This window comes from Etheostoma spectabile, unplaced genomic scaffold (assembly GCF_008692095.1).
Source record: "Etheostoma spectabile isolate EspeVRDwgs_2016 unplaced genomic scaffold, UIUC_Espe_1.0 scaffold00003416, whole genome shotgun sequence".
NCBI lineage: Eukaryota > Metazoa > Chordata > Actinopteri > Perciformes > Percidae > Etheostoma > Etheostoma spectabile.
Genome location: NW_022603024.1, coordinates 7,543 through 24,492, shown reverse-complemented (window position 1 = coordinate 24,492; position 16,950 = coordinate 7,543). Strand labels below are relative to the sequence as shown.

Sequence of the window (16,950 nt, the reverse complement as noted above, 5' to 3'; positions counted from 1 at the left end):
TTTGATGGATCTAGACATCGGAAACATGACAAGGGACCCACTAGACAAAAGCCAAAAAGGTCTGGAACCACTGGCTTCTGTATTTATATTTATATGTACCATGTATTTGAGGATTGGAGGTCAATCATTGTTTTTTATGTAAAATCTTAATTTGAAAAGTAACTAACTGTGAAGTTAAATATATGCCCTTTTAATAGTAGTGGAGTAAAAGTACACATGTATTTATACACATGTATTTATACATGTGTACATACATACATTATAAGTATTTATAGCTACTTTCACCATTGCTTTAACTTACATTAAAGATCAGGGTATAGGCCTACTTCTACCGCTGTCAGGAAGACTATGAATGAATCCCAATAAAGTGATCAATTGGTATTTAATCAAATCACTTTAAGTTTAATTGTCACATCCAGTATACAACTTATTCACAGTAATGTATAGTGACATTTTCAGATGTCTTCCTCAATAATGAATGTAAAATAGATGGGCTACAAGTAATAAAAAAATGAGTGAAAAATAATATGTATCATTGTCAATTACTTTATAGTCCTTATCACTGTATGAGAGTTGGATATATATATATATATATATATATATATATATATATATATATATATATATATATATATATATATATATATATACACAGCAATTATGTGTATTATTGTGAAAGGTCTATCCGGAAGTTGAAATTCTCGTCACGGGAAGCTTGACCGCCGTTCTTCGTTCCCAGGGTTCCGTGAGAGCCGTTTGCCCCACCCCACCTCAGCGCTATCTATCTCAATATACAATCCTCAGAGCAAAAAAAAGGGGGCAAAAATAATTTTTGAGTCACACCGCAAAGAAAACGGTTGTCATTTCCCCGAGCGGTTCACCGGAGCGGACGCGGCCTCTCGCCGGTGAAACATAAAGGTGTCGCCGCTGGACCAGTGACTGAAAACCCCGCGGTACGTTCATGTATCATGCACATGTAACCATAAGCTACCACACGGATTCAGAGGGAATACAAAAAAGCTGAGAGACTTGACAGCGGGCTGAACCTGCGCCAAACGAGAATATAGCGGAGGATTTCTTACCACGAATATCACCTGGATGTCGAGGTATATCCAAGGACATCCAACTGCCAAAAAAAAGAAGCTTTGCGATGTGAGGAGAAATACAAATTAACGTCACAGAAAGAAAAAGGACGGAGAAGGGGCCCCTTTTTTTGGGTTTGGTCGAACCCTCCGAAAAAAAAAGCAAGCTCCAGCATCTGTTGACGGGCAGAGGAAATCATTTTGACATCGGCTAAAACCTGGATATTACTGATAAGACTACAACTCCCCCCTCTCCCCTCCTCCCGAAAAGAAAACGGTGTACGATGTGACGGACTCGCAACACGGTTGTGATAGAGAAAGAAGCCCCATTGTAGCCTGGTGATTCACATGCCGTCATTTTAAAAGGAAATATTTCTTTTTTAATTACCCCCCCCCCACCCCCCACCCCCCACCCGCCCTCAGATGTGCTTTGATTAGGTGGAGTGCAAACTACATCTAAAGATAACATAAAATATATATCAAAGTGGGGGGGGGTGGGGGGGGGGTTGGGGGGAGGTCGAGAAAAAAGGATTGTGAGTGGAAATGAATTGAGTGGCAGTGTGAGATAACTGCCAAAGATGGGCTCCAGAGGAGACATTTGCAAAGAAAATTAAACAAAATAGCTTGAGTTTATTTATATGTGCTTCAAAGGCAGTGTAAATTGATTTAAACAAACAGGACCATTGACAATTCATGTACATTGCAAGGCTGGAAATTTCACATCCACTCATGTTAATGTTGATGACTTCATTGCGGATTTACAGTAAAAAAAACACAAGAATTAAGCGTGTGAGAGGGCGGCATTGTTGCCCGCTCCTTTTGGAGTGATCTCATGTTGATAAATTGCCAGTAAATAGCCACATTCATCCATAAACACTGTGCCAAAGCCTGGTGGAGCCCACTGTCTACTAACTGGTTTACATCTTGTTTCATTTGGCAACATAAATGACACCCATTTTGAGGCGGGTGTTCCTCTGTTGGGCCAGTCTAGGAATTTAGGGTTGATTGATTTGCTTCTGATCAACACCCTGCCTCCTTCCGCACTCCCTACACCTACCTACCTACCTACCCACCCACCCACCCACAACCCTGCCTCCACCTGAACCTATTACTGGGGTTTTGGGAAGATGGGCTGTCTTGGCAATAGTAAGACTGAAGACCAACGAAATGAGGAGAAGGCACAGAGGGAAGCCAACAAAAAGATAGACAGGCAGCTCCAAAAAGACAAACAGATATACCGGGCGACTCACCGGCTACTACTATTAGGTAGGTTTGTGTGTGTGTGTGTGTGTGTGTGTGTGTGTGTGTGTGTGTGTGTGTGTGTGTGTGTGTGTGTGTGTGTGTGTGTGTGTGTGTGTGTGTGTGTGTGTGTGTGTGTGTGTGTGTTTTCTTCTGTTAATACAAAAGTAATAGCACTTGTTTCAGAATGTACCCATGACTTCTTTTTTTCCCCCAAGCGTACATCAGTGAAGCGTCAATAAATGATGCAATGACATGATGTCACTACATCATCAGGTTTTACAGACAGTTGAAAAGCCGGCCTGTGTCTGCTGCATTCAAGGGTTAGTGTAGATCATGATTACAGAACATGTGAGAGATGGTGGACAGACAGATGGACAGCATTTGTGTGAAGGCAGCATGCAGAGGCTGGGAGGTCTTTTCAGACGTACAGAACAGCACAGGCAAACTGTGTGTTTGTGTGTTCATTGTGAGTCATTTAGGCCTATAGACTTCATGTTTGATGCTATGTTTCAGATTCCACACTCACCTTTGCATAATCTTGTCTACTCCAGCTATTATTAGTAATTTTAAAGCATGCCTGTTCAGAACAGTGCGATTGCTCGGCCTGTGGTATTGCTGCTTGCAGCTTTCTTGAGAACCGCTCATCCACAACTACAAACTCAACACTGTGCTTTCTTGGGTCCTGAGCAATACACCTGCCATGACATAGTTGTGTCACATACCCAAGTTGCGGCTAATCCCAGTTAGAAACACTGGTGAAATGCACTCTGGTTCACAGACTTTACCATTAACCAAGCCAGGCAACTGCCTGTGGGCCCGAGTTAAAATGGCCCCAAACAGCTTTAGATTTATTATGATGTTTAGTCATAAAAATATTGAATATGTTACTATTCTCAGTCATTGTACCGTGAAATAACTTATAGAAGGGCCCAGAGCAGTTAAAAACTGTATACCAATACCATAGGAAAAACTTACTTACTTACTATCTACTACTACCTTTACTTGACAGAGAAATGTTACTGGTTCCATTCCAGATTCAGATTTTACTCGCAAAATTTTAACAGCTAAAGCTATAGCGCGTAGTTTCTGTCGCCCCCATGAGGAATTCAAAATAATGACAACAACATTGTTGGCGCGTCCAGATGATACAAGCCTTCAGTGATCGCGCACCCCCCCCCCCCCCCCCACCGCTCCCCTCCACACATTTGCTTGTAGCCAAGGAGGATGAAAACATGATGTACTCTTCAGAAGAGGTAATTATCTACGCTTGAGCTTCTGCGTGGGAAAGTCACCGGACGACACAATCTTCTGAACATAGCCATAATGAAAAATACGGAGAGAATTTTGTGAAGCTGATAGTCTTAGTTGTAGCAACTTATTTGGCAATGGCTTGAATGTAACAGACATTTATTAATATCAATAATAAATGCACTAAAGCTTTTATAGAAGATGCAGTATTATGTATTAAACTATGCAGCATTTTTTAGAGTTGAAAGCTCCACTTTGACTCAACGCTAAATAGATTTAGATACATTGTTCTGATAATGCCTCTCTTTCACTCTTCACTTGAAGTTAACATTTAAATTAAAGTTTTACTTAAAACGCTTTGAGTTGCCAAGCCTCTTGAAGTACAGTGAGCAAATTAGGATTACTATTAGGATTACTGTCTTCCCTTGAAAGACTGTCCTGTTCATTCTAATCTGAAATTGATCCCAGATCTGTACACTTACACTCAGACTCTAAACTGCAGGCCTGTAGCCTAGCTCCTTGTGTCCAGGCTAGGATTTCTTTTTTTCAATGTGAACGTGTGAATGTCTAACACATTTTGTCATGCCAATATTATGGAAAATGACATTTTCTTGATTCTTAAAAGTATTTGTCAGGGCTTAACCCTTGTGTTGTCTTCAGTTCCGGGACTCCCTCGTGTCCCTCGGGTCAAACTGACCTGGGACTTATTTGGGGTTTTAAAAACAATTCTGAAGTAAATTTTACTTCATAATCTATTGACAAATATTGTCTTTATCTCAATTTCAAACAGCTGAGATAACATATATGTCTACTAGAACACAATTAAAAATGGAAGTGTTTTTTTTTTTTTTGTCATAAGGTTATAATTCATGTTAAAAATCCACTATGGAAACAACATAAATGGTCATGTCCAGAATAATGTTCTGAATTGAGTCAGGAATACATGTTTATCACAGGAAATAAGGAAAGAAAGTTGATTTCAGGTAGAAAAAAATGTAACTTGTTCCATTTTTCTTCTTGTAAAAATCTAAAATGGGTCAATTTGACCCGAATACCATACAAGGGTTAAGGACATCTCACTTCTGCTCTAAGACGAAGAAAACAACACTTCTCCCACCTACAGTCTCTTACCAAAGTAAAAAAAACAAACAGATTAGTATAAGCAAAATGGTAGTAAAAAATATTTAAAGTACTCATTCTACAGAAAATACATCATCTTTTACAACTGTGATGGATGAAAAGGATGAACAAAATTGTTTTAAATTGTTTTTTGTTTTGAAGTATGGCTTTTATCTTATTTTAGTATAGAAAGTGGTAAATCAGCATTTTGCACAGCCCCCTGAGAAGCCCATATGTTGACTGTACATTTGTCTTTTAATTGTTTTTTTAACCCTGTGCTTGTCGTTGTGTCTGTAACTCTTACAGCAAAGTAAGTTACTTAATGTCCAAAACAAATTTCTCCTTAGAATAATTAAACACTATTATTATAAAAGTACTTCGACTTTTAGATTGTTAGCATAGATGCAACAATGCATAAGTAGCATTTTACTCTTGTGGCTGGTCGAGGTAGTTTTCCTTTGTTTTGTATTAATTCTTTTTATTTTTTTTGTCTTTGCTGCTATGTGAAATGAGGGATTGTGGTCATTTTGGAGGAGAAATGTCTTTTTGGTGGAACTGCTAATAACTCAATGTTAATGTGAGACACCTCAAGGGACCCCAACTACACTTTTTTTTTTTAAAACAATACGTTGTATTTTATAAGCTTGTCATGTAATATCTCAACCTGAAGAGTAACTACTTGTAACTAAGACACCAAAAGGCCTAAACCTTCCAGTATCCAACAACAGGCTTTAAAACATAATCCACTAGTTTTAGATGGATCCCCATTCTGGATGTTTTAGTCGGTGCCCTTTTGAGGAGGTTTCGTACCGTAACTTTTAACAAACATTTTTCTGTCCTCTTTTTGCTTTCAGGGGCTGGTGAATCTGGAAAAAGCACGATAGTTAAACAGATGCGAATACTACACGTTAATGGCTTCAACGCAGAGTAAGTGTTGATTTCCTTCCATGTTTTATTCTGTATCTCTGTTGTCACACACACTCATACAGTGCACTTCATCAATAAACCACTACAGACAGTTCTGGTGGTTTTCTTTACAGAATGTAGCCGAGAAACTGATAATCAGGATATTGGATGATACTTCCAGGATCAAATGTGAAAATATTTGTTGACCAAATACCTTAATGATGTGGTGATGTTTTGGGGATACAAATGATAGACAGGTCTATTTCACTCAGCTAGGACAATAATATGAGTTGGTTAATTTGGAACTTTAGTGTCATCAAATCGTCAAACAAAATGCCAATTAATGAAGACCCATCAGGACAAAGATTCAACAAACGGTAGGACTTTTTAAAGACATATTGTTATAAATCATTGGATAGAAAATAATCAATTTGAGTTATTTCTCAAGCAAACATGGAAAATATTCCCTGGTTTCAACTTCTCAAATGGGAGAATTTGCATTTTTTAGTGTGTTTATCATATTTATTCAGTTAATATTACAGTTAACTAAATGTCGTTGGCTTTGGAAAAGACATTTGATGAACCTGTGATGAGCTTTTCTTTTTTCACTATTTCGCTATTGAGAAAATAATCAGTAGCTGAATCAATAATGAGAATAACAATATTACAGTGTTCCAATCCTAGACAATATTATTTCCTCATATTCATAATATCCATATATAACACATGCATATAGCCAGCTCCAATACTAAACATAGAACTAACAATAATCCAAGTATAAAACATCTCACTATTCTGGTTGCTAGAAACAAACTTGTAACGTTATTAGCAGGAAAACTTTGGATGAATTTCTACTCATAAAAGGATCTTTATTGACTAAAACTGATCGCCTGGCTAGTAAACCAAAGTTTCTTTTTCCCATTTCTGTTGGCATGAAGGGATAGACTCTTCATAGTTTTTTTTTTTTTAACTGTCTGATATGAAGGTAAATATTTTGGGCAGATTTTTGTAATGCATTAGTAAATCCTACCAAGTTTGCATGACACAAGAAGAATGCTTTATCCGTTTCAGGTTTTCATGGAAACATTTCCCTGGATGTTTTCAAGCCCCCCTATCTTGTGAATTTCCAAAAACTTAATCCCAAGTTGATGCAATGGAAACAATAGTCTCATTTCTTTTTCTTCTATTCTTAATCATCTATTTCCTAGAAAAGGGTTTTAGGGTAGGAGCATCATCATGTGCTTATTTTTGGGTCATGTTGAACAGATGCTCCTCACAGACCCAGACGCTCTGGTGTAATGACAAATCCACAGTTGGCTGTCACTCCCCAGAAGCGTTAAGCTCCAGGGTTGTTTGCGCTCTTTGGGCTCCGGGGGAGTTCACCTTGCTGGCTTTCCCCCTCTGGGTGCAGGGCTGGCAGCGCCAGGTGCTGGGAGGATAAGGACAGGGGGAGACGATGGGGAGAGACACAGTAATATAGGAGGGATGAGGCTGAGAGACTGGGCAGTGTTTTTTTGTTATGTTGTGAAGGTCCAATTGGAGGAATGTATTCTTTCTCTCTTTGTCATACTGCGGTCGCTCGGAGTGAAATAAAGGAGAGGAACTGAGAGAAGTTCTCTAAAACCACTCTTACAAAGTTGAAACATCTCCTTCCTTTTAGGAAATCGGAGTGAGGGAGTTTCTTAGCCATTTGGTTTAGTAATGTAAATGTTAAAGGGGCTGTGCTTGCTATTCAGAACTTAATGTAGCAGTAAACAACTGTTTGCTATGTAAAGATATAGTGAAGTAACAGCGTCCTGAGCAGAGAATGAAGTCACACTCCCTCTGTGTGTGTGTGTGTGTGTGTGTGTTGTAATGCTTCTCTGTTCTTTGTTTTTGATAGCCGGTCCGGTCTTGTTAGAGCTTGTGAGTGCCTTGTGCGTTGGTGTCAGATGCCGAGGGCTGTGACAAAGAGTCGGTATTTGACGAGGTTGGGAACGGTCTGTGAGAGTCATGCGGAGGCAATCCCGGACCCCTTTTCCCCCCCTAAATATCGAGTACAGCCCGTCCGATCACTGGTTCCCCTGACTTTGAGAACTTTTTACAGTGGAGTCAGAACTAATACAATAAAAAAAAGTGTTAAGAAACCTAAGAACCAAGGCCCTCTGTTGTCTTGGAGCGTCTCTATTTATTGTGAGAAGTATATTATAAAATAGGGCTGCAGGTTATTTTCATTATCTGCTGTGCTGATTATTTTCACAATTAGTCATGTGGTTACAAGATGTCATAAAATGGGGAAAAATGCCCGTAAAAGTTTCCCAGAGCCTAAGGTGACATCCTGTTTTGTCGGACTAGCTTTATAAAATGATGCTGTAGCTTGGTTTTATTTGGTGGTATCATTAGAGCTGTGATGCTTTTTTTTACCCTGATAATCAGACTGAAATGTTATTCAGATTCACTTAATGTTCATTTTCTTTTCATGTTCTTTTCTTTTGGTAAGGGAGTTTATTTTGATTTGCCTGAACCAATCACAAGCCTGTGACACATCTGTCCCACTGACGACTTTTTAACATTTGTGGTGCCTGAACAACAATACTGGATGATGTGTCAAAAGAAAGCCGCCTCGACACTGTTTCTTGATTATAAGGTTTATTATATCAAAGATTCAGCGTCAATTTACAAGCTCTGCAGAAGCTTGGAGAGTGGTAACCCAAGGAACACACTCTAGCTTTCAATACCTCAGACATTCTTTATATAGGATATGTTTAGGTCACATGTTAGATAACAAATAGGTTTCTGCTACGTGGCAAACCAAAGATCACATCCAAGTCATCACTTTTAGCCCAAACATCCCTTCCAAAGTTCACTCCAACTCATGACCAAAATACAATGTGAACCACCTTGCATCAACAGTGTTTCATTTGAACAGAGCCTGATTCAAGTTACAAATCATTAGATACTACATATTAAAAGTAGGGAGCAGCCGATAAGTTTTTTTCAGGGCCGATACGATTATTACTATTAGTTAATGTAACCAATAACCGCTATTTGAAACTGGTATGCATTTACAGTGAAAATGAAAATCTAAAAGTCCAAATTAAGATTTTGGAATGTTATATATTCCAACACAAAGCTTTGTTTAACTGCTTTAAGCAATTATGTAAAAATTAGAACTTTCAACATAATGCCGAGTAACAGGTAGTCAGATAGTGTTGTGGGCGGGACATTAATTCAGACTCAGTGGTGAGTGAAACCGAGGCAGACGGTCTGACACAGAGCGGTAGCGGAGCCAAACTAGCACACTTTTTAAATTAATTAACTTTATCGGTTATCATGCAAATAAAATGCCGATACAGATAATCTGCAAGTGCCAAAAACGGGCCGATAATCAGTCCATCCCTAATGAAAGCTGCAATGGTAGCAATTATTAGGAGCAGTTAAAATAACTTTTCCACGTACAAAGAAATACGTGCTAGATAGAGGAGTTGCTTGTTCTGTAAGTCCACTTTAAGCTCAGTAAAATCAATATCTTAAACTTTTTGGTCATCATATCCTCATTATTAATTCCTCTGAATTTTTATATCTTCTGAAAGCACCAATGGTCATCCTAAAAAAAAATGTAAATGATCGATGTTGAGGTATTAGATTATAGATATCATGACAGTATCACCCAATATTAAAAGACAACCAAGCTCACTAAGAGAAGAGAGAATTGTCCTTAAGAAATATATTTCTCCATTTCAAGGTTGAAACTTATTTTAATTTAAAACGTTTTTTTATTAACCTTTTATTTATCCAGGTAAGTCGATTTAAGAACAAATTCTCATTTGCACCAACGACCTGTCACATTTACACAGTTACACATTCATACCTGGAAGCGGCCCAGTACAACCAGCCTTCTGATTGGCTGGCCGCTGAGCAGCTCCACTGGAGCGGTTGGGTGGAGGGCCTTGCTCAAGTGGTGGTAATGAGGGAGGGACATGCGCTGCTCTTTCACTTTCCCCACCCAGATTTTATCCTGTTGGTCTGGGGTTTGAACCAACGGCATCCCGGTCACAAGCTTTAACCTTTAGGCCACCACTGAAACTTTGTTTTCCCCCACAACATCCTAAGTTAGGGCAGAGTTTCAATTACAGCAGCATAACGCAATGCAGCAACACTGATGGTGTTACTTTTTCAGAAAAGTCATTTAAAACACATTCATCCATGCTCTTAATTTGAAGTCATTCTGCTCAACATGAGTATTACAGGCTGCTCTAATGTTGACAATATTTACTGCACAGCCCTCAAATGTAACACACATGGGTATGCTTAGTGTTGCTCTGATATACTGGGTTATTTTGCCGTGGGTCATTCAGAAAAAATCACACTATGCAGTTTCCTAAAGGTGTAAGCAGCTCTTAGGTTGTTTCATTTGGGCAATTTCAGTATCAAATCTGACTTGTCAAACTTGTTTTTAGTCTGGATTCTGAAAAACCTGTTTGACGTTAGACGTTAACTGCTGGTATCCAATCCAATCCATTTTGTTTTTGTAGCACATTTTAAAAAGCAAAGGTTTACAGAGTGCTGGACAAGAAATAAAGCATACAAAAACACATATAAAAACACATAGAACACATAAAACAGCATAAGACCCCACAGTTCTCATGCTGGGTTAAAAGCCAGGGAATACAAGTGAGTTTTAAGACGGGATTTAAAAGATTCGAGGGTCGTGGCCCATTTGACCTGTGGAGGTAGCTCATTCCACAGTTTAGGGGCTGCTGCTGAAAAAGCGCAGCCCCTAAACTTGAGTGCCATGCTGTGTGTGTATGTGTTGGTCTTTAACACATAAAGTGGACGACAATACGGAGCATTTAGCATTTGCTAATACTTTGGATCCTATGTTGTGCTCATGGTAGTGTGTAGTTAATATTGGACTCAAAAACAGCCTACAATGTACACTAACAGTCCGTGTTGTCCTCCACATCCCCACTCTGCTGTTTTCTGTTTAATAAATGTCATTGCCAGAATGAAGATAAGTTCTGCTGTGCTCATTTGGTATCAGCAAGTAGACAAAATTCAGGAATTGCACTTGGCCAAACAGCTAAATAAATGTATCTGTGCATCTGGAGCAGCCATAATACTGATATCTGATAGAATTCACCTCCAGACTGACAAAGAGAGGTTTATGTTACCCAGCAAATCCCTACCAGAATCTGCTGGCACTAACACTATAAATAAATAAAAATATTCTAGCTTGTACAGCTACGTTATCCATATTTGGATTTATAGCTGAATATATCCTCATGGAGCCATATTTTGGAGATAATAGTAAAATGTTTTTGTTAGGATCAAAGTGATTGACCTTTGTTTCAGTTGACATTTCATTTGATGCAATAGTGCTTAATTCTTGTAATTTATGCTTTTGTGTAATAACATGAACCCTTCTTTGTTCTTCGCAGGGAGAAAAAACAGAAAATACATGATATTAAAAACAACATTAAAGAAGCTATAGAGGTAAGAATGTTTTGTAGTGCTTTCCCCTCCGTATTAAGGAGCAATGATGACAGATTTGCTAAAAGGTTACAACCTGGAGTCCACAATGCAGTCCGTTTGTCGTAAAGTTAAAAAGAATTACAACTGATGTTATGCATAAAAGAACTTTTTCTTGACAACTGGTTTTCTGAATGCTATTGAAATACTGAGTAATCAGTTTTTAGTAATCAGAAGTAAAAACTGCAGCACTTAACCTTCAAAATGAACACGTAGCTCATTAAAATGAAGCTCTCTATGGCGTGTGGATGTAAAGGAGCTTTAAGACGAAAATGTTAACTAAAAAGGGTTGAATATTAACCCTTGTTGTGGGTTTTTTCCAACAAATTATTGTATTCAATTTTCTTCTTTTGTTTCCACCATCCAGACGATTGTGGCTGCCATGAATACGCTGACACCGCCATGCCAGGTAGCCTGTCCTGCGAACAAAAGCCGAATCGATTATGTCCTGAACCAAGTAAACCAGAAGGATTTTGAGTTTCCTTCGGTAAGTTGCACCTTCAATCCTTGGGACCTATTGACTCTCTGACTTCTGCACTACATTATTTCCTTTTTTTCAACTGCACGTGCCGTTGTATCCTAATAATCTTAGTCTAATGTCATCTTGAGGCCTATTCAAGTGTTGTATCATTAAATTATCTCGTCTTATGAGGCAGTATTTGGAAATAATTTTGATACTCAACTAATTAATTGAGTGATGTTTTTAAGACAGAAATCCCCGAAATGTCCATGGTTTTATCTATGATATTTAACTGAACTGGATTTTGGACTGCTGGTTGGACAAAACAAGACATTTTCCACTATTTTCTTTTAAACATTAAATAGACCATATGATATATTTGTTAAAATGATGGGTAGATATTTTTTTTGTGATCAAATCTTTTTTTTTTTATGGGTAGATTAATTGATAAAAAAACAATGTTCAATTAGTTGAAGCCCTAAACTTATACCCCTTTACTAGAATTACTAAAAAAACCACTGACATCCACTGACATCTGGCTTTTGTCTTTAGTGGGAACGATTACAAGCCGCTTTCAGTCCTGGGACAAATGACTGCACTAGTCACAGTGTTTAACGGCTCCAGCTTCTACTGGCAGTGATGAAAACATGACACCCGGGTGGACATGCAAAATTTCCTTTTCCGGCGTGATGCTATGATGTGAGTCGTCTCCAGCAGGAACCTTAGTTACCTCGGCCACAAATTCCGCCCGTCTCCCCCGCAAGCAGCGCTCGCACATCGTCCTAAATTAGTCGGCCAGGAGTTTAAAAGAGAGACTGAATAAGTCAGTAGATATATTTAAAAAAAAAAAAAACCTGTTTTCTCCATGTGAAGTTGAACGTGACACGCCAGAAAGAAAAACAGATAGGCATGCTCGTCTGCTAGCAATGGGAAAGGAGTCTATTGCCTATTTTTGCCTGTATACAACTCACATATATACGCTTATTTTGGTGGGAAAAGGTTTTAGAATTAAGGCTTTTAACAGTTTCAAATCTTAATCCCAGTCTAGTTTGTCTGTGTACTTCCATTTTTATAGATGGATTTATTTTTTCAGATGTTTGAAATTAGTCTCAATGTCTCATTATAAACCACTGTTAAACGTCATGGAGAACCATATCCAGCCTGCCGAGCAGGTCCCCTGGCAATTTGTGCTATAGATGTGTATGGTACGTCCCACGGCAGCCTTTTTGAGTCCGCCCTGTGTGTTTGCGCAGTGATTAAGTAATTCGCAGGTGTGCTTCTGCTTGGGAGGCTGTCAATTGAATAAGCCTCTCACCTGAGAGATCCACACCGCCTTTAATTGTCTGTAATAACCCAAATGCGTCTAGAGGGACCTGTCCTCCAGAAACACTGAGACTCAGAGGGCTTCCCCCCTGAGCGGCAGTCTGCTCCCAGCGGCCTCTCAGAGACTCGCTGCATTGTCAAAAATAATAATAAGACCATAACCGATTATGATAAAACGTTTTGATTTAGCTGAAACTATCAATCAAATGGATTAGTTGATCGGTAGCAAACAAAGTCTGTGACACTTTTGATGGTTTATTCAACATTCCCCCCCCTTCTTAAAGGTTTTCTTTTATAAGTTCTGTTTTATATAATTTGAAAATTTAATATTTTTGGGTTTGGGACTGCTGGTCAAACAAAACAAGACATTTGAACACACCATGTTGTGCTTCAGGAAATTTGGATTAACCAAGTAATCGAGACAATAATCAGCAGATGAATAGTTGGAAAAGCCCAGTTGAAATTCATAACCTTAACGATGGCATAATTCCATCAAGTGTACCAGTAAGCTATTACAGTGAGTCAGCGTGTACAATACCAGGGCCTCACCTAAGTGGAATGCAGCCATCAGTAATGGTTTTGAATACACCCGTGCCTTTCCTACTATGACATGTTAACATGTCGGCCGTGAAAAGGTCTATGAAAAAGATCATTAGTTGCAACTCTATTTTAAAAAAAGCAACAACATAATAGTATATTTTAGTATGTCAATAAAAAATCATGACCAGCAATTCAAATCCCCAATACATTTTCATCAACATCAAAGGGTTTTCAGAGTTAAACTCATGCACATCTAGATACTTTGATTGGACGTGGTGGTCTAAAAGAAGCATGTTTCTCAAATTTAAAGTTATATGTAGCTTTAACCAATCAGTGGAACAAACATTAAGAGAATAGAAGTGTTGTCAAACTCCAAAAAATGATTATTCCAACTTTGTAACATTGAAATTACAAATTAAAGAAGAACACTGTGTCCTCCCTGTCCCCCCCCCCCCCCCCCCCCCCCCCCCAGCAGGATACTTGCAGTGTTTAAACTGGTTAAACTCTCCTCCAACTCTTCCACCCGCCTCCCCCTTGCCTGGCCTTAGGGCCCTCTAGAAACCAGTTGAACTGGTTGACTCTGCCTTAAGCAAAGGAGGAAGAGAGGAAGAGAAAATAAGCACCGAGGCCAAGATTGAATCTCCAAAGTCTTGATTTCCTTTCAAGTTTCATTTCTAATCAGTAATCCTTGTTGGTATTATTCATTAAAGAAGTATCCTTAAATGTTAATAATGAAATGGATTATGCCCTTTATACAAAATACATTTTTTAACTCAGACCGATTGCTGCCATGCCCACCTCTTTGCTCCCAGTCATTGTAGTCAAGTTAGTCAAGGGAATTTGAGTTACTGTGAATAGCTCAAATTCACAAATTTGGCTTACAGGACTTAACAATTTTATAATAAAATTATTAATACAAATCCTTGATTCAACAGAGGGGAAAAAAGGGAGAAACCTCTTTAAGATCAACAACAGACATGAACAGGCAGACATGAAGTAGCTGTTGTATAAACAGAACCACTCTCTGAAGCAACTTCATGCTGTAGCATAGTTTTGAACGTTGCATCAAAACTATGGAGGACATATCTTTATGCATTTCCTATGTCTGAAAGAGTTGAAAATGGTGAGATTTTCCCCCAAAAACTTTGAATATCTCAGAAAAAAATACAGTATTTTAAATTATAAAATGTCAATCCCTACATACAATATCAGGGATATAACACCTCTAATATGTCACCTGGTAGATTACTCAAATTACCTTTTCCTCAGCTTTATTTTAGGAATTCAGTTTAATTCAAATTGAAGCGTATAATTCTGCAGCAAGTTTTTAGAGCACTGTCTTATTTTTTTTTTTACACAGGATCTCAAAGTAATTGGTTAACTTACTGATAGGGTTGGGCATTGAGAACCGATTCCTACTTGGAATCACTTTAAAAATTACGATCCCAGTGGAATCGTTTGGAGGATTTGGTTTCAAATCTGATCATCGGATCCAAATTTAATTTTACACGTTTTTGGTTTCCGAAGCGGCCTGGCACTTGTTGTGTTGGAGCCACGGAGCACAGTAACCAGCGCTCTAGTGTGGCTTTATTTTGCGTTGAAAAATGCCTGTAAAACTGCAACCCACCATTGAATCAAAATAATACCTTTCTCGTATTTGTGAAATAAGAATTTGACCCATTTCAACTCCACCCCTCAAAGAATCAGAATCGAGCATTGATTCGAAAGGAATAATCGAAAGGAATAATCGGAATCGGAATCATAATCGTTAAAATCCAAACAGTGCCCAACCCTACTCATTGATCAATTTGCATTTATGTACTAAACCAAACTGGTTAACCCCCTTGTACCCTCTTCTGGGATGCATATTAATCAATATTTACTCTAGTAAATATTAGTTTTGTAATATGATAAGAAAACATAACTGACAAAAAACTCGTTTTAAACCTCGTCCTATTTATCCACCTCATACATCACATCCCAACTCCAAGTATTTCCTGGGTATGCAGTACAGCTCTATAACTCATAATGGCTTGCTTGTGCTGGATCAGGTTGGATGTGACCAACTGCAGATCGTAGTGAAGAGATAGGCCCATGTGCAGTGACAGCCGAGCCTTGTGTCCTTACAAAGCTCTCCATTTCTTCATGAACTCGGTGAACTGTTCTGTTTGCTGCCTCTGTCAGAGCCCGCTCATCTGTTGCTCCTCTCCGAGTCGGCCTTCATCTACAAACTGAGCCAGGGAGTATCACTGCCTCCGTTCATATGTCCTAAACGTTTTCACCAACTGAGACTCGGACAGGAAGTACCGTTTTAAGCCAGGGACACAGATATCATCCGAAGATACCAACCAGCAACAACTTTTTCCTATATGGCCATCCACCAATGTGTAAAGTCCATCATTTGTTGTGTGCTGCATTCAGTATAGTTTAGGTATGATAAGGGACAACTTTTTAACACCATTTCTCTTCTAACGTGTAAATGAGCAACCTGCACTTTCTCCAACACTTGGTTTTTATTTGTATCTGTAAGTTTGAAGGCCAGGGACAGGGGGCGAACTTTGCGTCATGTTCAGTGGGTCTTCACTGTAACAACATTTCTTCTTCTGTTTTTTCTTCTCTTTTAAAAAGCCAAAAGCATAATGCTATGCAAGATTCTTGTTTTACTGACACACAGCTCTTTTTGTGATATAGTGTCTTTATTTTAGGGATCCTAAAACGAGAGCCTGACTCTTAGTTATTTCTGTTGTGGTATGCTGTTGACATAAACCCCTCTTTCTCTTTCCAGGAGTTTTATGACCATGCAAAGATCCTCTGGCAGGACGAGGGTGTGCAGTCCTGCTGGGAAAGGTCCAACGAATATCAACTCATCGACTGCGCACAATAGTAAGTCTCTTTTTTATTATCAATCAATCAATCAACATTTATTTATATAGCAGTTTACAGCAACCAGCAGGTAGGTTTCAAAGTAGAGCCCGACCGATATATAGGCTGGCCGAGGTTATCGGCATTTATAATGGCCGGAAAAAATTAATATACACTCACCGGCCACTTTATTAGGTACACCTGTCCAACTGCTCGTTAACACTTAATTTCTAAGCAGCCAATCACATGGCGGCAACTCAATGCATTTAGGCATGTAGACATGGTCAAGAGAATCTCCTGCAGTTCAAACCGAGCATCAGTATGGGGAAGAAAGGTGATTTGAGTGACTTTGAACGTGGCATGATTGTTGGTGCCAGAAGGGCTGGTCTGAGTATTTCAGAAACTGCTAATCTACTGGGATTTTCACGCACAACCATCTCTAGGGTTTACAGAGAATGGTCCGAAAAAGAAAAAACATCCAGTGAGCGGCAGTTCTGTGGGCGGAAATGCCTTGTTGATGCCAGAGGTCAGAGGAGAATGGCCAGACTGGTTCGAGCTGATAGAAGGGCAACAGTGACTCAAATAACCACCCGTTACAACCAAGGTGGGCAGAAGAGCATCTCTGAACGCACAGTACGTCGAACTTTGAGGCAGATG

The 16,950-nt window shown here is 38.9% G+C and overlaps 1 protein-coding gene across 1 annotated transcript; it reads left to right on the top strand.

Moving 5' to 3' along the window:
* The first annotated feature begins 1,718 nt into the window (after window positions 1-1,718).
* On the top strand, window positions 1,719-16,321 carry LOC116676535 (guanine nucleotide-binding protein G(s) subunit alpha-like). Its single transcript, XM_032507581.1, has 5 exons — window positions 1,719-2,348; window positions 5,546-5,618; window positions 11,018-11,072; window positions 11,476-11,595; window positions 16,217-16,321. The coding sequence occupies exons 1-5, from the start codon at window positions 2,210-2,212 to the stop codon at window positions 16,313-16,315; spliced, it is 486 nt and encodes a 161-aa protein (XP_032363472.1). The 5' UTR covers window positions 1,719-2,209; the 3' UTR covers window positions 16,316-16,321.
* Window positions 16,322-16,950: the final 629 nt, after the last annotated feature.

What these genes read in the sequence shown, in the direction of transcription:
- LOC116676535 (XM_032507581.1), top strand. Translation starts at nt 2,210, where the DNA reads ATGGGCTGTCTTGGCAATAGTAAGACTGAAGACCAACGAAATGAGGAG. An exon ending in GTTAATGGCTTCAACGCAGA is followed by an intron (nt 5,619 to 11,017) that starts GTAAGTGTTGAT and finishes TGTTCTTCGCAG; the next exon opens with GGAGAAAAAACAGAAAATAC. An exon ending in AGGATTTTGAGTTTCCTTCG is followed by an intron (nt 11,596 to 16,216) that starts GTAAGTTGCACC and finishes TTCTCTTTCCAG; the next exon opens with GAGTTTTATGACCATGCAAA.